At 39.2% G+C, this 25,420-nt stretch overlaps 1 protein-coding gene across 2 annotated transcripts in view; it reads right to left on the reverse strand.

The window, feature by feature from the left end:
• kremen1 (kringle containing transmembrane protein 1) overlaps positions 1 to 25,420 on the reverse strand; it is a 72,728-nt gene that overhangs the window by 43,490 nt on the left and 3,818 nt on the right. For both annotated transcript variants that reach the window (XM_077521762.1, XM_077521761.1), the window contains exon 2: positions 23,886 to 24,165. In XM_077521762.1, coding sequence (XP_077377888.1) covers positions 23,886 to 23,970 — 85 coding nt within the window. In that variant the 5' untranslated portion in view covers positions 23,971 to 24,165. The remainder of the gene's footprint in view (positions 1 to 23,885; positions 24,166 to 25,420) is intronic.

The following is a 25,420-nucleotide window of genomic DNA, read 5'->3' on the forward strand; positions in this document are numbered from 1 at the left end:
AAAAAGGGTAGAGCTCGCTGTTAGCTACATGAGGTCAATAAGTTCCTATTCTGGTCTTCTTCTGGGCATGTTTAGTGCATGTTGTTAAGCAGACAAATAACATCCGTTATTCGGACACTAGACAGTGCACTAACAGAAGAAATAAAGATCAGATCAGAGCTGCAATTCCAATGGGGTAGATGGACTTCCGACTTCCATAAGTCACGTACCTACGCTGTTTCCGGTTACTGTTGGCCATGCCCCAAGACTCGCACTTCCACCCTTGTGAGTTCCTGTTGATGAGGGGTGTCTCAGTTCTTCGAAGCTCTCTAAGACACACTTGGAGAACTGAGACACCCTACACACTCGCACCCATTAACGGGAACACACAATTGAGGGACACAAAGGTGAACGTGCGAGTATTGGGACACATCCTATTATGGCGCAAGAGTAACCAGAAACAGTGTAGGTGTGTGACGTACCGCCTCCTCCGTGACATATACTCTATACTGCTTGCGTCTGCAAAAAAAAAAAAAACGTGGTCGTACCAAACATGGTTCCGGTGGAGCTTCAGGGCGGAAATTTTTTGTTGACCTATTTTTAACTTTTTCCCGAATTCAAAACCCTAACAGAAGAGCCTGCATATTGCGAGGCGGGACCGTGACAATTGCTTTCAACGCAACAGGGGTTGTCCCGCCTTTGTTACGGATCTGAATACAACCTCTGAAGTAGGAAAATTGCCTTCCGTGACGGTTTTCCGAACAGGCGCCAAAGACTCTTTTCAGAACATTTCCTGGAAAAACAATGATGACTCCCAAGCTTTCCATACATACGGGAAATACTTACAACAAGCAGTCAAAAACAATTTACTGAGATTTTTTTCCCCCACTCGGATTATTATTATACGCATCTGTACCATTTCCCTCTTCGCTATCCTGGTAGCCATTACAGTTGTGACGCTCATTAAATGTCAGCGCCCAGGAACAGAGACTAGGGGCAGGCCAGATGTGGCGGTTTGTGGCAGTCCCAAGATGGGGGATGGGTGGGGCTGAGCTGCCTAGCAAACCTGGTTCTGGCTTTTGTGTGAGACTCATGCCCAAAAAGATACAGGAAGTCTGCCATTTTGGTTTGAAGTGGACTTTTTAGTAGTGATTTCATGCCAATTTTGGTGGTCCTTCAAAGACCGGCTCCTCACATCCTGACCAAATGTTTTACTTTGTAACAGAGAGTTCGGTAGGCATGTCTATAATGAGAAGAGCCACAAAAAATCTCTAGAAGCCATGCCTGAAAAGAGAGGAAGTCGACTATTTTGTTTGGAAATGGACAATTTGGCTCATTAGCTGAGCCTCTAGAAATAAATATATAAAAATTCAGGCCCAAAGTCATATGAAATCTTGTGGACATATCCATCATGATTACATGAAATAAAAAAAATCTTAAGAACAAATGCCTGAAAAGACACCGAACATGTTTTATCATTTTGTCTGATTCCAGGGGTCATTCAAAGATGAAATTGTCTAGAGATTTTGTCTGATTGCTACCAATCTTTAATTATGTATACAAGACAGATGGACTTTGCTAAACTGCCAGGAATTTGAATTTTCTGTATTCTGTGGGGGTGGAGTATGGCAGCAAGGTTTGATTACATGCAATAAAACAATACGGTAATAAGTCAACCCTGCAAGGTCAGAGCTTGACCAAACGTTGCATGGAAGTTCGTTGTAAACATTAATATTTCAGGGTGAATGAGGGAGGAGTTGGTGACGGTGGTCCTCACCTTGCTTGCCCCCCCCCCCTCTCGTATTTTATCCGCCGCACCCTGGAGCGAGAGGGTCAGTGAGAGTGCAAATCAAAGGGGGGAGAACAGATGCCGCTGACCGGCTAATTTTTCGGTCAATGACTCCTCAAAGGGATTTTACAGTCCCTCGTTGCTTTTAATGCCTTTGTCATAAGGTTGCAGCCCCCCCAGATAACTGGACCATAAACCAGGACCTCATTCAAGCTCGAAATAGCCTGGGCCAGAGCCGCACTTCCTGCACTGATTCCTCACCGCACAACCTCGATGCTTTAGCCGCAGGACTCCTCGGCAACAGTCGCAGGGCAGTAGCTATAAAAACGGGGCCCCTGTTATTTAGTCGGGTAATGGAAATAATCTAATCTGCCGGGGATAAATCTGGAGCTAATCTAAACACTCCGCCAATAACCCTTGCGTTTGAAGTTCCTTGTCAAAGATTCTTTTTTTTGCCCATATTACGGGGCTGGGCAATCAGCAGGACATCAACATATGGAAGCACCTTTTGTGGCCTGGACAGGAATGGAATGAGCCGGGACCATTTGCGGCTTTTCAATTGGCAAAAGTTCAGGCACTGGCTGACTGATATGCCGCAAAGTCCGACAGTGACGTACGGGACAATCAGATGGTAACCCTGAGGAGGCCGTCCAAATATTGACAGGAAGGACCATTTAACTTGATGTGTGTCACGTCCAATTGCGTCCTGCCGAAGCAGCTCTTACAGCCTAGTTTCAACGTGGTCCAAGAGGAGGCAATTCTTTTCCAAATACCGGAAACAGCTATCTGTGTCGGAGCCAAAGTCTCATATACACTAAAGTCAAACTCCCACAATTTAGAGTGCAACTTATTTTATTTTGTTTAGACAATGTAGGTAATTGAAAGAAGATTGAAAGGTACAAAGAAAATGAACCTATGCAGGACGCAAGAAGGTAAGAAGGAAAATGTAAGTTTTGTCCAAGGAATAATTAGCAAGAGCAAATCCATCAGCAAAAGAACTTCGAAACAACAAAATGAGTTTGTATGAAGGCCTAAGACCCTAAGAAGAACAGATGTATATATAATGTACGAAGTAAAATGTTAAATGAACATACAAGAAAAAGAACTTCATGACATGAGAAAAACATGACGCAGAGAACAAAAGAACAAAGTTAGGAGAACGTACGAAAAAAATGACCAAAGGAAGAACAAAGGAAAAACTTAAGAATGTGAGAAGAAAAGGACATTGAAGAAAAATGTAAAATGAGTTTACGAAGAAAAATAGCTCAAGAAGACGTTACAAAAAACAAAATAAACCTGTTATTGCTGCTTCCATTACCACAAATTTTGTGTGGAAATCCCAACAAATCACAGGTTGAACCAACTTCAGGAACATCTTATGTTGGACCTTTGAGGTTCCAGTGTAGAACAAAAGCAGGGTTCACAAAACTAGAACGTGACCTGACGGCGTTTGCTTCAAGGTCCAGTGTGCGCACTTCCCATTCCTGGGACGGATCCATAAGAGATTAAAAAGCGTGAGCAGGCTGGGGAGGGACCATGAAAGACAAAGTGATAGCAAGAGGAGACTTCAAAAAGAAGCACAGCAAAGGAAGACAATGAGCGCTTTTATGATGCCGCGCATTGTTAAGCGAGGTTATAAATGACCATCTCCAATGCAGCAAGCTCTTCACTTCACACTGTGCCAAGTTATAGACTCAAGCCAGGATAGTAAAGTTAACTGCGAGCAGCGTTGAGACGTAACCAAGAAAAAAATACTTTCATATATCTATTTTATACTTTTCTGAAAACTTTTTACTTTTATTTCCTGCATTTCAACACAGATAGATACTTTCTAGATCTTAGATACTTTCTACACTTTCTGCACCTCACTTGGTCAAAATAAGCTTGTTACTTTTTTTTTTTTTTTTTTTACTTCAGCAGATTATGGCAGGACGCAAAGTGGTAACTAAAGAGAGTTAGATTTCTAAAAAACAGAAGAATTTAAGACACAAAATTAGAGAAACAAAAAGCAGTTTACTAAAGGTACTAAAAGAACGTACATAGCAAGAACATTGATTACAAAAAAAAAGAGAGAAAAAAGCAGTTTTTCACGCATTTACACTTCAGCTCTGTTGGCATCCTATTCCAGTTGCATGCAGCACAACAGATACATGCTGATGCACCATGTTTGCTTTAAACTCTAGACCCCACTAATTGACATGAGCCTGTTGACCTCAAAATCCTACTCGGCTTGTTTTGCATGCACATTTCTTTAATGTAATCAGAACCGAAGCCATTCAGTGATTTATAGACCAGTAGCATAATTTTCAAATCTTTTCTACAGCTGAATGGGAGCCGGTGTAAAGTCTTTAGGACTGGAGTTCATTTAGCGTTTTTTTGTTTTTGTTTTTTTTGTGTGATTTATAATCAATAATGATTCATGTTTTGATAGCACTCAAGTCGAGCCAATGCAAGCTAGTGCTTAAACAACATGCGTCATGTACTACTTTGCATGCATTTGTTTTTTGTTTTTTTCATCGTACCAAGTTATCAAAATGTGCATGCATTGCATATAACATTTACTTGAGTACAGGAGTTGAATCAGTACTTTTGCCCCCTCTTCAAAACAAAGCCCCAGTTGAGCTGTAAAGTGAACGAGCAATGGCCTAAACTTGAAGGAAACAGATCTGACGAAGGCGTATCCCATCCAGGAAAAAATAACATATGGGCTCCTCATCACGTACACGCTTTCATATCAACACACAAGACATGTTGCTAACGGCCTGGGATGGGGGCAGTTCACGTCAAGGTAAGAGGATCCGGCTGCTCCCGTGCACCTCAGACAACCATGCCGACAACATGATAGCTTTTCACCTCTGGACATGCCGCAATTATTGAACCGATTTAGTAGCACACAGTCATCATTGAGAAATAATGTTTTTTAAAAAATGGTTGGATATTTTAATGATGGCTTCCACCGAAGAAAGGCTGGTTAAGAAGTAGCCATACAGAGATCCTCTGCCAATTCACAGTTGGTTATTTGCAAATTCACATACGAATAAAGCTCTTTCAAAATAGATGCCGTGCTCAAGGGTACTTTAGCAGTGGATGCAGGAGGTATGTTGGTTCAATGACTCATCTAATGTGCTATGGAGACTCAGCCAGAGTTCAATTCTGACTTGATTACAACAGTTTTTCGCTGTATTTTAGGAAGAATCCAACACAGACACTTACAGACCGGTACAAACAGAAGCGTCTTTTGTACGTCCGGGACTGGCGTTGCCGCGGTGATGCCATTCTCACCCACTCCACACTGCGCTGTACAGAGAAACTTTCCTATGTCCCCACTATAGCGAATCCTTAAAGTGTCTTGTAATCATTATAGCGCTGTTTTTGGCCTGATGCATGTCTGGGTGACATCCTGTTGTTTTAGTTGGGTAGTCTCGAGTCGAGCCATTCGCCGTAACTTGCATGTAATCAGTCATTTCTAGCTAGGCAAAAAGTTCTTACGCACTGTATATTGCCAGTGATGTATAGGAGTGTTTTAATACTACCCTCTTTTGACAGCTCTAGTTATTGTCAGACTCAGATATGGGGGGACGCTGCTTCACTACTATAGTGTATTGTATTATATTACAATGTTTAATCAGATCATCTGATCTTGACCACGAAGAACTAGGTCTTGGTATCGGTTTATCTAATACTGACTACACCAGGACACTACTAATACTTAACCCAAACCCTGTTCCACACTGTACGATTTTTTCCGTCAGAGAAGAATAATGTGCCACCGTGAGAAAAACACCCATTGTCGCTCAACAAAAAAGTTTCAGAGTGAGACCAGAACAAAGGCCATGGACCTATTAGCGCAGAAGTCCAAACCAGGTTTATCTGACCTGACTTACACCACCAGTACATAGCCTACTCTACGGAAAATCACCTAATGTAGCTCAATAATTATGATGGTACATCTCACAGAACATCAGAAACACAGACCGTGACCCGGTTCATACTTCATGAGCTTCACTGCCAAGCCTCACATCTCTTCCCAGCGCCGCCTTCACATCAAAAAGCAGGTAGCACCTCCAAAGGAGCTAAGCCAGACGATGCAAAACACACCTGTTTTCTATCCCACTATTTGCGCACCGCTGAGCTGGCATGTGAGGAATGTAAATTACATGTGCTTGGGTTCTGATGCAGTGGGTCAGGGTGTTCGGCGCCCCCCATCCGCAAACTACCGCCACTATCCTTGTGTCTTTTTCTCAGAGGTCCGACTTGATTACAGGGTCCGCACACGAGGAGGAGGAGGAGGGAGAAATCAAAGGGTCGCTGGTGGAGAGCGGGTGCGGGAAACACAATCTGCAGTCGCAGATCAAATGCGTCGCTTATCTTTCTTGTTTATGCCTGACAGGCATCATTATCACGTTGCCTCGTCTCGTCGGCTCAAAGGCAAGGGGGAAAGACACTGAAGCCATTGTTTCAAAGTTAAACAGGACGTCTTGAACAGTAAACTGGCCACCCCTCATGTTTTTGCATCGCAGCGTTTGGCTGGTAGTGCGGGTGCTGACGGCTACCTTTTCAGCCAGTGGTTTTCAAACTGGGGTGTCGGGGCTCCACAGCAGCCGCAAGCTACGGCTTGGAGGTCCAAATATGTGCAATTTTGCTATGCAATCTTTTACACGAGTAAAGTTCTACTGTTTCCAAGAATATAGTCACATTTTTTCTGTAAATAAACACAGCTTTTCCAAAAAATATATAATGTTATTCTAACAAAACTGTATTTTTGAAATTGACTTGTGAAACTACAACTGCTTTTCCTCATTAAAGTTTGACCTTAATGTCACAACATTCTGATGTTGTCCTGAAAAATTGTGACTTTTTTTTCTTGTCAGATTACTACTTTTTGTTTAAAAAAAAGAAAGAAAAAAAGAAACATTGTCTTTGTTCTCGTAGAGAATCCAAATTTATACTTAAAAAAAACTGTTTTGTATTTCTTGGATTAAACAATTGTTCAATTATTATAATTACATTCTTTCAAGAAAATTATAAAATGAGAATGAATTCTGATTTTAGTAAAAACAAATGACCCATGTCATTATTATGAATAGAAACATTAAAAATAGTACTTTTTAAATAAAAATATTTTATTAAATAAATTTAATTATTAGAATTAAATATGGTATTGTAATGCAATTCAAAATGTTACATAAATTATTTTATTACTCAAATGTGTAAATACAATCCAATCCACTTTCTTTATTTTTTTCATTTAAATAATTGGTTATATTATATACATTTTAAAAAATTCATCAAATTAGAAAATGATAATGAATTGTGTATTAATAAAATAAAAATATTTTGCATTTATTTTATTGTAGTTCAACTAAATGTTACACTTAATTTTTATTTTATGATTAAAATTAACTTCTTCTTTTTTTTTTTACATACAAATATTGATATTATATTATTATTATCATTATCATCTGATCAACAAATGACCTGGCCTGTCTGTTTTAAAAATCGATTATGAGCCTAGAGGGCAAACTGCACCTCCACTTCTCATCCTGCCTGCAGCACGCTCGCTGGACTTCGGACTAGTGATTTCCTGTTGTGGCCACTTCCTGTCAATAGTCCTCCGTGTGTGTGTGTATGAGAGCAAAGTTTTATTTTTTTTAAGCGAAAGGCAACTTCCTGTTGTTGTTTTCATCCAATGGGTTTGTTTGGGTATTGCCTCTTAATTGCAGTTTCAGTTACATCACATATACTAATTGTACTTCATTCCATAGATGACTGTACATGTCGCTTTGTTATCCCGGTTACATGACACATCTCAAGTGACTAAGGATTTCTGGTCCAGGATGGCATAATTCCAATATGGGTTCGTGGCAACTGTTTCCTAAATAGAAAAGATTGAAGTTTGTTGATGTTTAATTTGGAATGTCAATAAATCTCTTCCTATGTACACGAAATAAAAGCAGTTTGTTTTGCATTTTATTCCCATACTGTACTGAATGTGAACCAAATAGTGAATTTAGGGACCTAAGTACATACTACAATTAATATTCTATCATTCCTGATCCTTGAAGTACTTTGCCGACAATATGGTTTGCTGGAAATTGGGCTTAACTCACTCAAATCAACGCTTGAAGCCACATGTTAATTGAACTAAACTGAGCCTGCTGAGTTGATTTAGACAATTCATTGTGGCGGTAATGGGACACAATGTAGTAAAAAAATGTTTTATTCCATGTGTTGCTCCATGTGTTGCTTAGGCTCAACCATCTGAATCCAATAATTCCTCATCCAACTGCATCACAGGCAAGCAGCCACAGCGTGTTTGTTGTATCACCCCGTGTAAACGACATGGTCTATATGGCATGTTTGGATTGTTTTGGCAAGTTTAGCACTCATATAGTACAGAGAAAAAAAACAAAAAACAACAACTTTTCTTCTCCCTCAGGCCGACGCCTGAGACCAGCCGAGAAGTTTGAGCGCAAACACGTTCTGGTCATTCTGGTTTCTGTTTCTTAACTCATTCACTCACAGCCTCCTTTGTTCACGGCTGTTTTACTGGATTTTGACTGATTTTGCAAGGCCCACGGAATATTCTGTTTTATTGCTATAAAAACATCGAACCTATCAAGAGAAAGATTAGAGCGTCTTCTTTCATCAGGAAAAAAAAGTATATTTGTATCTGTTCACGTTTTGCAGCAATTAGCATTAGAATATAGCCAAGTTTCATCATTATACCCAAACCTGTTGAAAACACTGGCAAAAAGAGCTTGTTGCAACATGGCCCTGGTTGATCTCTTATACTCTACTGCCACCTGCTGGCCGTTTTTTGTAATACCTACCATTGCTTTAAGCGATCTCTTCATGGTAGAAGCTGTATCAAAGCCTTCTGTATGCACTAGCATAAAAAAATAAAAAAAAAATTAAAAAAAGTATAAATACGTTTTTGGGAGTGAAGAACAAAGTATTAAAAACATATTTATAAGTTTTTGGGTTTGAATGAGTTAATTGCTTTCGTCTTATTTTGAGCACCCCGGTGACAACACAAAGACATCGCCGATTCCATTTGCCTCGTAACCGATCTCCGGTGGACGTCAGCTAAAAGAGTTTTTATTGTATCCAGAGTCACAATAAGAGCGCCACAATGGGCCGCTAAAGAGGCCTCGGCAATCTTTCAGACCCCTTTTTCAAAACGCCAGCATCTCCGATTCCTGATCTGGCCTGTGAAAGTGATCCCCTTTTCACTGCGGTTTGTGTGACTGTGGGAAGCGCTGCGGTGCCGCGAAGCAGATGGTTCGGTTAAAAGGACAAGGGCGGTGGGTGGGGGAGGGGCCGGGGGGGATCCCATCGGCCTCAGTTACGGAGGATCCATTGAGGGACGGCAGATTCGGTTTCATGGCATCGGTAGAGTGTGACCACCCCACTGTTTTTTTTGGTCTGCGTCTGCAAGCTGGACCTGTTTTTATCGTGACCTTCAATACGGGGAGGCCACCTGAAGACTTGGATTTCAGCCCTCTTGAACATAACGGGTTTGTCATTGGCTCATCAACACGAAGGACAAAGGGTGACTTGTTGAAAGACTGATATGAGTCCAGGTAAGCACCTGCAGGTGTCAGTATTTGACCAAGCTGACAAAAGTACAGATAATCGTGTAAACAAGGTGTTACGGCCATAGCCGTATTTCCTTATTTGGACAGTCTTGATGTGTAGTTATGCTTTGTGAGTTCGTTCTTGGTCTCCAAACTAGCAAACCATAATATTGTGTAACATTACATACTTGTTTAACCTTAGTTCGTAGGAGTAGTTGTTTAAGTATTTTTGTTGTTTTTTGTTTTTATTTGTTTCAAGGACGGTCTGGGTAAGAATGTCTTTACATGAAACTGCTGGCGTAAAAAAGGTTGGGGAGCACTGTACTAAAAACAAATACAATATCAATGACATCATTGATTAATTGATGTCATTACAGTAAAGTGATTAAATATGATCTTTTTCCCCAGACGTCCACTTTTTTTACATCCTGTCCGGACATCCAAGTCGGATTTTGTACTGTAAATTCACAAAAATGTATGGCTTTCATTGTTTTTCATGTCACTAATTAGCATGTGAATTAGACCGACACTTGGTTAAGTGTTGTTACCTTGACTGGTAGACTGCGAACATGAGGGGGAGGGGCTAGTGTGTGCTTTTTTTATTATTGTTATATATCAAAAAGGTAGTTTATTTTTTCCATCCATCCATTTTCTTGATCGCTTATTCCTCACAAGGGTCGCGGGGGCTGCTGGCGCCTATCTCAGCTGGCTCTGGGCAGTAGGCGGGGGACACCCTGGACTGGTTGCCAGCCAATCGCAGGGCACACAGAGACGAACAACCATCCACACTCACACGCACACCTAGGGACAATTCGGAGCGCCCAATTAACCTGCCATACATGTCTTTGGAATGTGGGAGGAGACCGGAGTACCCGGAGAAGACCCACGCGGGCACGGGGAGAACATGCAAACTCCACCCAGGAAGGTCCGAGCCTGGACTCGAACCGGAGACCTCAGAACTGGGAAGCGGACGTGCTGTAGTTTATTTTTTTTCAAACAAAAAAAGTAGGTCCGCTTTTTACGGTGGAAAAACCTGAACATTCACGTCCCAACCCAGAATTTTAGCTCACTGGTAGTGCTCTGCACGCAAAAATCAGAGACGGTGTTCAGTCAAATTGGGGGATGGCTGCTTGAAAAATAGCTCTTGGGGCAAAAAAAAAACAAAAAACACGTTGGGCTTTTAAAAAAGCGTCACTCAAAAGTGTCACATTTGTAGGGATGTAACAATATCCAAACATCACAATACGATATTATCACGATATGGAGGTCATGATACGATAATTATCACAATATTGTGGGGAGGTTGGTGATACAAAAGGTCACAATATTGTAAAAGAAAAAAAATTAGCTTATCCTAAAAACAAAAAACACAATATTGTGCTTTTGTACATTGCAGCAATGAAAAATATAAAAATATTACATATATAAATATATATATTGAATAAATATATTGAGACACTAATGCAAGCACATATTGACTCACTTCATTCCCGTACATCTGACCATTCATGTGGATTTTAAACACTGGAGGGCCAAAACATGGCTTGTGAAAATTAAACTGCACTAAAAAACTAGCCACTAGAGATTGCTAAACTTGCTAGAACTGCAAAAATGGAAATCAACCTGACTTTTTGAACAGATGTGCTGCTTTTAATATCGTGACATGATGCCGATATATTGTGGCAGTTTTAATATCACAATATCATAATATTGCCATTATCGTTACATCCCTACTCATTTGTCAAGTTAGACATAAAAAGGGAGTTTTTCTTTTCTTTCCTCCCCATACAAAGGTAAAAAAAGTACATGGTAAAATAGATATAATGTATGGCATCATTAAGTAAACTTTGAGATCGGGATGTGTGTCCTCTTTTTTTTTTTTTATTATTATTATTATTTTTTTAATTAAAATATGTTCACCCTACATTATAGTCAACTACTACAAAATCTTTGGTCATTCAACTGTGATCAAACAAGCCATATTATGAGGTTTTGTGAGAGCCTCTTAAGTGATGCCCCTCCAAGGCTTGTGACCCTCCACACGCCATTCTGGCTATCGTCTTTGTTGGCATGTTTGCAGTCCACTTAGCCTCCCTCCACAGTCCTTTTGTTCCAACATGTGCTCGAGCCGTTGACCCGCATCCGCCGCTTGTTTTGTCGCACGCATCCACGTCCGTGGGCGTTTTTTTTTCCCGCACGGCGGAAATGTGCGTCTTTGGCCCACAAACTGAAGCAGATGAACGAAAAAGCAGCAAAATGACTGGGCCCGTCCCGTGTATTTCCAGTTAAGTGGCTGCCTATTACTCGACCGCAGCACAGAGAGCAGACCTCGGTGGCCCGGGCCCAAACATAACGGGGCGTATAAAAAGAAAGTCAAGTTCGCCGGACAGGTCATGTCTGACACACGAGCAATTTAATAATATCCCGCCGTCATGTGTTGCTGCTTTACGCTCACAAGTCCAAATTCCGCCTGACACCACAAAATGCATGCTTTTTTTTTTTTCTGCTCACAAACCAAAGTTGGACCAATGATTGGCAAGAAGCGTGGAAGATGTTTGAAATGTCACGAGCTTTATTAAAAGCATGCTCTGAAAAAAAAAAAAAAAAAAAAAAATAGAAAAAAAACTACAAAGCCCAAATGTCAGAAGGATTTTAAGGCTTAGGATATAAAAAGAAATCAAAAGTGCGCAAACCGCTGCAACACAGACGCGCCCAGAGCGGATTTTTTTAATTTCACATCTTATTGAAAACCAACCGTGGAGATGTTTCAGACTGAGGGTGGGCAAAAGACGGCGTTCGTTCCATAATCTGGCCCATCGAACATTTACAGTGGCAAGAGTCCTGTGATAGATGTCGCATTCTTTTTTCTTTTTTTTTTCCAGCCCTATAGTATTCGATAGAGGTGGGAATCTTGGGGCACCTCACGATTCGATTGCGATTACGATTCAGAGGCTACGATTCGATTATAAAACGATTATTGATTTCCCCCCCAGGCAGCAGAAAAAAACAATGTATTTTGGTGCTTTTAATGTTTCGTACATTAGTTACAAAAATAGTACAAAAGTCCTCTCAGGCCTAAATAAACTACTATTTCAGTATCAAGTTAACAGTTCAAAACAGTAAATAAAATACTCAAGTTCTCATTCTGTAACAACAGCTTTTAAGTATATTCAGTCTTCAACAGAATAAAACATAGCATTGAGCAAAAATATATTATTTTTATCCACTCAAAAGTGCACTGAGATATAAATGAAAGACAATGTGAACTACTACTTCAATACAAATGCCTAAAAAAAAAAAAAAGGTGCTTTCCTGCTTTTTAAGTTGTGTAAAGATGAACATGTAAACATTAAAGTTTCTCAGAGGTACAAAAAAAAAAACCTCAAGTGCTTTTCTGCTTTTTAACTTGTGTAAACATGAACGTGTAAACATTAATGGGATCGTTCGGCTTTTTTAACATGAATCTCAATTTGATCCTCACCTCCCGTGTGTGCGATCAGCACTGACTTCGGCGTTGGACGAGAGGAAAATAGTCCAGCAAGCTGGCTGGGGTCTCGGAAATAAAGCGTTTTTCTTCTAAAAACTATTTGTTTTCAAAAGCGTGATACATTTCCACCACAATACTCTTTTCTGAATAAAGTCAGACGCCATTACCGCCAGCCACTACTTTTCTGTTCGTTCGTTCGTATCACTGCGCGGCGCCCTGTAGAACGCTAACCGACGCACTGCAGCCAGCTAGCTGATACTTCCGCCTGAAGTTGTTTGCCTTTTCGGAGCAGGTCTGATCTCACGAAGAGGTGGGTTGGTCAGCTCAGCCATGCTTGTTGTTGTTTTGAATCTCGAGGCGTGAGTTGTGGATGTGTACTCTCGGTCCGTCCCAAAAGCGTCCCGAAGACCGCGCGCGCTACTGCGTTTCAGTTCCGCGTACTTTTCGCTCCGGTTCACTTTAGTTTCGCTTCCCTTGGCATATTTATATAATCGGAATTTGGACGTTTGTGAATCGTTCTCGATTGTTCCACGGCCGAATCGTGAATAATCTAAGAATCGGAAATTTTGCACACCTCTAGTATTCGATACCTTGAAAGAAGACACATAAGGGATGGCCCTAATTTTATTCGGACAATTATTTTACATTAAATTAAAAACAAAAAGTGTTAAAAAAAACAAACACTTTATGCTACGAGGGCTGTGCAATTAATCGAAATTCAATTACAATTTCAATTATTACACTCCACAATTACAAAATCAGCATAATCGTAAAAAAATTATATTAACTTTTGAGTTGTTTGAGTTGTTCAAATTTATAAATTTGCACTTTTTTTTAAATTTTACAATAACTAATAAATGTGTTTAATCCAAAAGGAACTTGCATGATTATAGTGTTTCAAAATTTTTTATTTGTCTTAATATGTTTTTATTTATTTATTTATTTTAACCCTTGAACATTTTCTTGTTTTGTACCCAAAAAGTAAATGACTTTCCTACTGTACAGTGCACATGTTGCACTCCAACTTCAAGTTTTTGGCAACATAAATAAATAAATAAATATTAATATATATTATTATAAATATATATTATTATAAATTTGGTTTGGTCTAAAAGGAACTTACATAATTATAGTGTTTCTATTTTTTTTTAAATGTCTTAATATGTTTAAATGCATAACCATTTTCTTGTTTTGTACCAAAAAATAAATTATTTGAATAATCGTGATTTCAATTATTGCTAAAATATTTTTTTCATAATTGAGCAGCCCTATATGCTACTAAATAATACAAAAATCTGTGTAAAACACTAGCCAATTATAGGTTACATTTTAATTACATTAATACTTAATAAATTACAATTCAATTGAATAAAATTAATAAATACAATCCATACATAAGGATTAATTATTTTCTAATTATAAAAAACAATTTACATAACAAAAAAAAAAAATTGAAGTGTCAACTATACGATCTTGTAGCCCCCCAGGAGTAGAGACCTCGTCTTCAATTTCATTCCAAATTGATTTCTGTTCATGAAAACAATTGTTTGTGCGAGACTTAATGGAATTCATAGAAGAACATAAGCCGCGACGCCTTTTCATCAGTGTTCTGCGACTATTCGATTTAGCCCGCTCGCCTGCGGAACGTGTTACGTCGTGATGGGCACGGGCGAGAATGTCATTTGGGATTCGACGGGATGCAAATTTCAGATGTGAAAGAGATGGCGAGTAAACATGACCAAAAAGTGTCGGGGGTGGGAAAAAGGCCATTTAGCTTGTTGGGGGCTTTTCCAAGGCTTGTTTTACAAGTCTGTCTTTGTCAGTAGTGGAAAGTAACTAAGTACAAATACGTTGTTACTGGTGCATTGACCGCTAAGCACACAGAATACTGTGTTCTATTGCTATAAAAACATGGAACCGACCAAAAGAAATATTAGTCTCTTCTTTCATCAGGAAAAAAAGTATATTTCTATCTGTTTCCGTTTTGCAGCAATTAGAAATAGAATAAAGCTAAGTTTCATAATTATTCACAAATCTGTTTAGAACTGAAGGGAAATCAACTTGTTTTAATATGGCCCTGGTTGATCTCTTATACACTGCTTCCACCTGCTGGCCGTTTTTGTAATTACTACCATTTTTTTCCCCACCCGTTCTCTACAGTTGAGAGGCTGCATCAAAGCCTTCTGTACGCTCTAGCATAAAAAAAACCCTAAAAAAAAAAACATATAAATACGTCTTTAGGACACTTAAAACATTTAAAATAGAATGTGTTTATACGTTTTTGGGAGCAAATGAGTTAATAATTCTGTTTAATTTTGAGTATTCACTTTGAGCACTCACTGATCCAGAGTACCGATAACGCTAGTACTTTCAGTATATAAAATATTATTGAACGCAATAATAACAAATTGTCAACAGACCTTACTTTCTGACATAGATGATGATTCACTAAAGTGTCAAACTCCCACAGTAAAGCGCCAACTAGTGCCGAGGAGGACTTAATCGATGCCTTTTATTTTTTGCCTCAAGTATCGGTGACTATGAGAAGCTTCCACGAGTACGCGATACTATAAAATAAGGGCTGTATTAGGACTCGCCCATCCTTGATTAATAATTAATTATATTCATGAAGGCATTGACCATGTTAATGATTTCTCACAATAAGGAGAAAACCGAATATATTTTTAACATTAAAATGATAACATTTATAAGATTTGTTAAGTTTATCACATTTATTTATTATAACATTTTCAAATGATCACTTCTACATCATTGCTTGAAAATCACAATGTCCTGTGACTGGTTTGCTAATTTTTTTGGTCCTTGCCCGCAGGCACCACATTGGTGACCCCTGCTATATTACTTCCTGTTCCTTCCTACTCCATTTTGACTTCCTGTTCCTGTTGTCTTGTCACTTCTGTTTATAGTGGTTCCTTGTGGCTTCTTGTTGCTTTATGACTCTCCGCTGCTGTCAGCTCTCAATCCAAGGGACTTTCAATGAAAACCGGCCTTGGCCTAAACCGTCCCACTGGGGACAGACACATCCGTCCCACCATCAGCAGCAACTGGCGCACCGCCCTCGCCAATGGCGGTTTGGGGGCAATCGGAGCTTTGCCTGTGCTGCTTTGTATGCCCGGGTAGCCAGCGCAGCAGCAGCGTGGACAGGTGGCGATTTGCCTGACATGCAAAACTGAAGGAAAAAAACAACAAGTGCATGGCGCAGGGAGGTACTGCGATCAAACGAAAGCAGGCCTTTGAACGTGACAGGCCCGCGGTCACGGCGGCATGATAATAAGCACCAGAGCGCTCGTAATAACCGGTTACGTTTCCACAGCGTGTTTTCTGAGCGGGAGGCAGTCCGACCCCCTTGGCACGGATTGGCGGAGCGAGGGCGTCGCCTGCAAAACGTGACCTCGGCGAGGGTATGTCCGCCCGCCCGGAGGTCGACAGGAAGTAGACGGGCAACGAGAGGCGCTCACATTGCTGACCTTTTGTCACTCGTGAATTCTTGTCAACAAGTACGAGGAAAGACTTTTGAGACAGACTTCTTTTCTTTTGACTAACTTCTCACAACATTCCCACTGCTGACGTCTTCAATGGAGGGTTAAGACCTGAATTTGTCTTCTCAAATGACTTAAGCGCATGAGGAAATCAACATCGGAGTAGTGTTCATTTTCTGTCGTTTTAAAATTTGGTCTCAGTTTTAGTCCAGTTTCAATCCTGCTTGTTAGTTTTTATCATAGTTCATCAACCTCATCCCATTTTTATTAGTCCATTTTTAGTCGACTATAAATCGAGCATTTTAGTCTTTATTTTAGTCCAAGAAAACATCATTTTATTCATCTAGTTTTAGTCAACAAAAACTATCAACGTTTTAGCCTAGTGTTATTTTAGTCAGAACAACCATTTTACCTCTGTTTATGTTTTTTTTTTTTCAGCAGATTATATCGAACCTTTTCTATTTCACATAAAACTTTCTCATCTTTTTGATGAAAAACAACTTCATAAACAAGTACAGTATATATACAGTACAGATCAACAAGTGGCTACTACGGCTCCATGCTATGAGCTAGTAAATTAGCCAGCAATAGTTAGCAGTTGGATTAAAATTATTGTTGGAATGTTATAGCCGTTGGATTAATGTTACGTTATAACTATGATTTACTTTTATTTATTTTATTTTATTTTTTTAACCTTTCATCATGAATCCATTTCCTGTCTGTCACATGTGTTTCTGCATGTTGCACTCGCTGTACTACAGATTTGAAAGGGGGAGTGTCACTTTGTGTCACATGACAGTTCACAGTGACAGATTAGCAGAGACAAGATTGTACAGTCATATTTTTGTCTCGTTTTTGTTCATGAACTAAAATGTGTATGGATTTTAGTCCAGCTTTTATTAAGTGAATTACGTGTTTTTGTCTTGTCAGTTGACAAAAATGCAGACTGATTTAGTGCCAGTTATTGTTTATTAATGAGGGTTTTAGTCTAGTCTTAGTCTATTTTTACTCTGGTGAAAAAGGTGTCTTGACAAAATTATTTGTTTAGCTTTCGTTGACAAAATTAACACTACATGCATGCATGCGAGCGAGCGGTGTCAGTTTGTTTTGCTGCGTTTCCGGTTAGCTTATCAGATTCAGACGTACAGTTGATAAGACAACAAACGATACACACGGCAGATAAAATCCGAGCTTGAATAATCTTCAAATTGTAATCATCCCGAGGCTCTCTTCCTGAATTCACATTCGCATAACGTGTCTGCATAATAGTTCACCTGTAAGTTGAAGCTTGACATGAAAGGTGCAGTAAACAGGCTAATGTAAATATAGTAGGCTATGTTGGTGGCGCACAGCTCATTCAACTGGACTAAATGCAATTTCTGGAGAATTTGCATGGGAATTAGGGGTGTGCCATCTAAGGCACCCCACGATTCGAATCGATTCTGATTAAGGGTGCTATGTTTTGCTTATTGAACGATTCTCATGCTAATGATCATAATGATTGTCACGACTGCATCAATGAATCTTTTTTTTCCTTGATTTTTTTTTCTTTTTTCTTTGTGGCTACTTCATACTTTTAAGGTATATTTGTCAGTATTCATTAATTAAAGTAGCCAAACCAATTTATGTCCATTACCTTTAATTTCCAATCACCAAATGATCCAACAGGAACGATGGAAACGATACCCATACAACCCTTAAGCTGCTCTTTTTCACAAGAAAGTGCAAAAACAATTGTTTCATAGGCAGATTTACTCTGGTGGAATGAATTCCACATTTTCTGGAAAATATTAAACATAAAGTGCCTTTAGAAATAAATAAGACTTCTTTTAACCAAAATACTATGTGTTTTTACAGATTTCTGTACTTTCAGCAGCGGTAGTTTTCCATCATTAAATTATTATGGAAAATAATCATTTTTGAACATATATTAATTGTAATCAAAACTGAAATGCTTCCAAATGCTAGCTTTTAATTCTGGGGAGAAAACATGTCTCTCATTCACTTCCGCTGCCGCTATCCTCACCATGTGCGTTCCTTTAAGTGTCCGCTTGGCAGGCCTGTCTTACTTATGTTCCGCAAGCTGGGGTAGTGTTCCTGACATTAAATTATTACGGAAAATAATCGTTTTTCAACATTTATGAATCATAATCTAATCATCACGTGTCAAACCTCGATGACTCTAATCATCAATGTATTGGCACACCCCTAGTAGGAATGCTGAAAGCAGAATGCTATTAGCTGAATGCTAAGATTTGAATGCATGTGGAATGCTTATGAAGTAAATTGAGAGATAAATTATGAAATTATGACTTCCTGGTTACTGGACAATGCTCTTTACCAACTGTGCCACCGAGCAGTGTAAGAAACCTGGTAATGATGATAAGGGCGTGGAAAGTGATACTTAAAAAAGTTCGATGTCTGTCCCATTGAAAATGAATGGGGAAAAGTTGATATTACAAGTTAAATTGTGCAAATACTGTCAGTAATGTGGAATCAGATATATACCCCAGGAGGCGTGAATTTTTTAAGCTAGTTGAAATTTGAACAGTGTAAATTGGAAGTATTATGTGGGAATTGTTATGTGGCAAAAAAGCGTGGAGAATAAAAATCACAATAACATATGTGGGTATGCTTCAACATTCCCACAATAAATAACTATGGTACACCGGCGACTACATCCTATCGCGAAAATAAAAGTCACATTTCATTACGTTGACGGTTCCCATCCGGTAGACATCTGACAGTCAAATGTGTTTTCTTTGTCGCGCCATGATGTGTGCAAGTGGAAACACACCCGTGCGCACACAAACACCTGCACAAACCGACAACTGCAGCCAGACGTCAACTTAGCAACCTTTAACGGACACGCCCTGTTCGGTTGAAGAAGAGTTCATGTTTTTCACACGAGAGAACTAACACAACACACACGCGGCCAACACTTGGCTGTGAAGCCAAGTGTTTTTGTTTTCACTATCTATTGGATGTAAGCTCACCAAGCATCATGCCAAAAAAAAAAAAAAAAGAAAAAAAAAAGAAAAAAAAAAGCAACAACCTGAAATGCAAATCGCTCCATACACTGTTCCATCTTCAGTTAAGTATTGATGGGAAATGTGATTGTCACGCTTGGGTACAAATTAAAAGTGGATTGAGGATCAGGATGAAAGATAAGATCATTTTGCTCAAATTTTTAAAACCCAAATAAGACTAAATGTCCTTAATGAGTAACCTTACAGAAGTCAAAAACTAATAATATGAGTACTCCGTTTTTACAACGGCTTCATCTCTATGAATCGCTGATTTTGAAGGCTTGAACCGATTTTCACAACGTGACAATTATTATTTTAGTTTTTAAAATCATGCTATGTGCTTACTGCTCTTATCGTTTGCAGTGAACTCGAGATGATCCGACCACTTTCCAAGCAGATTGTGGAAGAAAAATGGCTCTTAACACCACAGAATAATTACCCAGGATAATCTTTTAGTCCATGCATTTGATCAGAAGCGAGAGAAAATATTCCAATTAGATCCGGATGTCGATATGTGCATAACTAGCACAAACTGTCCAAAAATACCCTGCAGTCAACTTTTTGAAAAGTTTGCGTCGATATTGTCATCTCAATTAAAAAGCAATTAGGCCATCTGTCAAAGAGCTAGACGGCATTCCTCAGCAGGCCTCTGCTTGACGGGGCCCGAGCTAACCGCGTTAGCCTCGGAGGGGAAAGGCAGGATGTGACGCGCTCCAGGCCGGAGTTATGCCTTGGAAGAATGAGAGGAATCCTTCACGTTCCAAATCCAAGTTTTAGTCGTCCGAAGACAGACAATTCTTACAAAATGTTGCAAACTTTTGATCAGTCGAGGCCCAATCTTTGCAACGTTGGCTTACCTATAGACATGGGCCAAAAGAGCTGCCTCTGAAGTTAATTGGGGGTTAGTTGGGGCTAGTTGCTTTTCGTGTTTTCTCCTTCTCGGAGAGCAGAGAGGGGAGGGTTGAGCAGGTATGCGCAGCACAGGGGGGGAGGAAGCATGATGAAAAAGATACCACAAACATGGAAATCAATGTGCATTGTCCTTAAAATTGCTAAGCTGCCAATGGGTACTAGTTAGCCCCAAGGACAACATGAGTAGCCCATGACAAGCTTTGTATGAGCTTAAGTTCAGCCTAAGTTAGTTACAATCTTCACAGCATATACAACCAAAGCCTCTGTAAGCTGTTTATTTTTGAGCTAAGATGTGTAAAAGGATTTTGAAATGATAAAGTGTTTTGAGATAATAGTTTGTGAAGTATTTACTTCAACTATTAATATACTGTAGGTACTTGTAAACTTTTCGGAGTAGATGTCAATTATAAGCATTTTTGCCAATGTGTTGACATGTAACCTGTTCTTCTGCTTCACAGTGTAATATTTCCTCGTTTAAGGCCAGTTTTGCAACATGTTTGTTTTACATGTGAACATTTTCTGCTATGCGTGCTGTTATTATTTCCTGTTTATGGCTATTTTTTCACATTTTAATAACAATGGTTTTCTTTCTCACTACACTGCTATGAATGGTTAACGTGCTAAAAATAAAACAAAAATATGTTCAGGACTATGATTGTGTGGTTTTCAGATTCACATTAATTTAACATTATTTTTAAATGATTTTTTTGCGGGGGCGGGGGTTCTGTTTATCATTTCCCAATAGATGTAAGCACATTAAATATGAGTTAACATTTTTAGTGTTTAAATGTAGAATTCTTTCTTCAGTTTCTCAAAGCGTCTCCTTATATCGTCGATTTTCATCTATTGCGGGAAGACTCCCAATGGGTTAATAACAAAAAAATATAAATCGAACAAAACTGGAACAATCTTTAACAAAAGCAATATTTGAGCATGTGTTTTCAAACGAGCTTATCCGAGAGGGAATCCCCAAAGGAAAACAGAGTCACTGATAGTATCGCAGCGGAGAATATCGTGACATGTTATTGCAACACTTATCACCACTACATCAGTCAAGCAAAGGAATCCAAACAAACACCAGTCGTCAGGCACATAAATGTGATTTAATATGCAAATGTGGTCGCCACATGCACTGCCTGATTTGGGCGGATGCTCCACAGGGGTGTTTTAAAGCTTTTTTTTTTTCTTGCTTTTTTTTTTATTTTAGCCTTTTTTTTTTTTTTTCCAGGGCCAAAATAGACCAAATGAAAAACGGTCATTACATCGTAAGACGTCTTGTAAATGCATGAAATGATTGTTGAAAACGCAGCCGACTCCCCTCTCCTCTCTTTCTTCCCTCTGTGTTATGAGGGGGAATACCGTGGCTTGAAATACTTTGTGTTAATACATAGGTACACATGGGAGCAGTTACGCACTAGCCCAGATGGCCGACCCTCTAATTTGAAGCCCAAAGGGTGTCATTAAGAAGACAAAAAAATTAAAAAGGAAAGCCTGCGGATTTTTTTGCCGCTTCTGACATGAAAGGCGGCGCAAATTACAGAAAAAAGCAGGCAGGGCTCGGTTTGTGCGGTCGGCATTATTAGATATCTGCGTGGAGGTTATGACCCAATATTGTGTGCAGGGGAGGTGCACACATGCTTCAGATGTGTGACGCAAAAACTGGAGGTAGACGTGTAATAATAAAAAATAAAAAAATTAAATAAATAAAAACGTGTTTGCATCGCAAAGCAGTACAGGGGAGCGTGTGCACTGGCTCCAATTCAAGGTCAGTTTAGGTTGTCTGGTGGCTTGATAACACCAATTCAAACGTGATGTAAAAGAGCCTGAGAAAATAAAAATGATGTTTTTGTAACATTACTATGACTTCTGCTATCAAATGTTTTCAGAATTAATTATTCTACCGTCGAATCATCAGATGAAAAAAATATGTTGCATTATTAAACATCAAGAAATGCATGTTATTATTTTTGTCCACTTGGGGTCACCATCGTCACGGTCAACACTATAATATACGTGACTTTGAATGTGTGTGGCATTGAAGGGCGTGGCCTGGCCCGGTGAGTGACGTGTGTGTCAGCGCATGTGAGTGTTTATGTGGCAACTGGACATTTTGCCTCTCATTTGAGAAGGCTTCATCAGTTCATGCAACAAGGCTTGGTTAGAACAAATCATCAGCCATCATTCTATGGGATGCAAACAACCATTGTTAAGTTCATTCAAGCATATTACAATTGGCTGTAATGCACACACAAAAAAAAAATGATCCGATGCAATAGACCTACATGTCCTCACATCTTCTGCATTTGAGAGTTCAAAATTTGATTTGAATCATAGTTATTTGCCTGTGTGACAGATAAAGTAGATGATATAGCGCCTTTTGGTCAGAAAATTTGATGATTTTATGTGTATTATTAACTATGTTGAAATGGAAATGAAAAAGTCACATTTAAATCCACACATTCAGAACATCTATGACTGTTGTACCCCATATAAAGCAGTTAATATCGCTATAAAAACAAAGAAAAATGTTTCATGGACACAACTAAAGTTGTCACGTGTCAGTTTCAGCATTTTTAAGAATTCCAAAACAATAAAGCAGTTGAATTTCAAATTTCACAGAGTAGCACCAACTTTGACTGTATCGCAAAAAAACTTGATGCTACACGAGAAACACCTAAACTTATGTTTTCGTAAATATATTAGAGGTAAACACGAGTTGTGGGCGCATTACTAAAGGTGCCACCTGTCTTTCCTGGCCCTAAATTCCAAATTTTATAACATTATGACATTTTCAAGAATTTCATGTTCATAATTATACTAAAAAATCACATTTCATTCAACACTGTAGGAAATTTGGTGATTGTATCACATAAAAAGTAAATATTACGTTAAAAATTGTATTTTTGAGAAATTACAGTATATTATCAGAGGTGTCACCTGCCTTTATGCAGACATTACTTGTGGAAGATTTAAGTATTTAACCCCCATTCAGATCAATTCCAGATGAAAACAAAAACAAAACCATAAAAACAATGCATACTAATTTGATTTTATGGCTGTAAATTAACAGTATTCATCCCAAAATTGGGGCATCTTCAACATTTACACAGTCATAAATCAACTGAGAATCACATTTAAATATCCACACAAGGAACATATTTGAATATATGCGTGTATATTCGAATCCAAAATTTGGTCATGTTCAAGAATTCCAACTCAACAGGAGCTCAGTGCACGGATCGGATGCTGTTCGGAATGGACCAATTTTGGACTGAACCCCTCACCTAAAATGTTCGTTTTCCGCAGAATATCCAACAATAAGACACAAATATTCTTATTGGTATTGCATATAAAGTATGATAGTCGTTATGGTTCCGCTTGGAGCGGTTACTGATGTGGGGGAAACATCGCTGCGCGTCCGCCGGAGAGAGAGAAGCCTTCTCCGGGCACCGGAGCGATGTTTTTCATGGGGCACCGAGAAGGAGCAAAGTTTCGGAAAGTCGAGAAAGAAGATAAAAAACAAGAAACGACGAAGACGACGGAGAAGGTGAAGATTATAAACATGGAGGAAAATAAAAATAAAATAAAGACAACAGGTTGTGAACTCACCGGTGTCGAAGTGAGAGAGCGAAGCGGAGGACAGGAAGAAGAAGCCCGCCAGGAGCAGCGAGTAGGCGGCGGTCCACGGGTCCATGGTCCCAGGTGAGGTGAGGTTGAGGCTCGGCTCAGCTCTCGTCTCGACTCTCGCGTTCTACTCTGGAAGTCCGCGAAACACCCGGCAGACTCCTAGCGGAGCGGTGGTGGTGGGGGGGGGGGACTAGATAGCAGCGCGGAGGGATCCGATTTCCAGGCCATGTGACAGGAAACTGAGCCAAACTCTTTCAACCTGCTTTGAGAAGGCGGAGGAGAAGGCGGAGGTAGAGGAGGAGGTTCGGACGAAGCTGCAGGTACACCAAAATCTAGGTACACCACCAACAAAGAGAAACTTCACCCCCCCCCCCCCCCCCCCCTGTGAAGCCCCGAATACTCGCAGCTCGGCACCCGCGGATTTTTTTTAAATATTTTTCCTTTATTTTGTTTATTTTTGGGTGAGCAAAATGAATAGAAATTACATTAATCTGTTCCATGCATACATGAACACACAAAAAAAAGTTGTAATATGTATTTTAATGAAAAAAGGAAACCGTTTATAATATTGTAGTTTGTGAAAACAAATACATACAGCTAATGGCATAATTAAATGGAAAAAATGTAATTTATTAAACAGTTTCATCACATTTGGTATAAAACAGACAGCTAGGTGTTCCCACTTAACTTAGGCAGTCCTGCCTAGAATTGTGATTCTAATAATGCTTCATTGAGTAATCTCTAGCCCATCAGTGTGGCAGTAATATTAGTTGTTCTACACATAAGATAAAGAATATATGACTGTGTACTGTTGTATTTTCTGTCTACATCAAAATGCTATTAGCATTAAGCGTTTACATATGTGGTTGTTTTAACGAAGCAATATGTATCTGTCTGTTTTGCGCTTAGTTTGACGCAAAACTTGTAGTATATGAATGGCAAGATTGTATCTTCTGCCATCTTGTGGAAGAGCATGTAATTGTTCTACCTGAAGGTAGACGAGCAAGGGGGGTTTTCTCGTCCAGCTCATCTGTGAAATTCAAGCTTCTACGTAATTGTAAAGATGAACAGACACCAGTAAATGGCAGCATTGCATCACTTAGGATTTGAGATCAGCACAAATTTTGCATCAAAACTTGTTACGTCGATTATGATGGAGAGAAATGCTAACATGATGGAAGCCAGACACACACTCGAACAGAGTATGTGTATGTATGGTATGAACAGGTAGTTTGTATGTGTGTCGAAATCGTGAGGAAAAAGTTTATGGCGTGAATGATGAATGCCACAATCAAGCCGCGCACTCTTAAATTCACTCAATGTGAGTTTCTTAGTTGCACTGCTGTAATTGAATGATTGTTTTGCCTTCAAAAACTCTTTCTTAGTCTTGTTTTCGTTATTTCATAGTTTGAGGTGTCACAAAAGCAAACAATTAGCCTCACAGTTATGTTCTGCTTGACAAGTTTCTTATTTTCTCGATCACATAATAATAATAATAATAATAATAATAATAATAA

This window comes from Festucalex cinctus, chromosome 5 (assembly GCF_051991245.1).
Source record: "Festucalex cinctus isolate MCC-2025b chromosome 5, RoL_Fcin_1.0, whole genome shotgun sequence".
Lineage (NCBI taxonomy): Eukaryota > Metazoa > Chordata > Actinopteri > Syngnathiformes > Syngnathidae > Festucalex > Festucalex cinctus.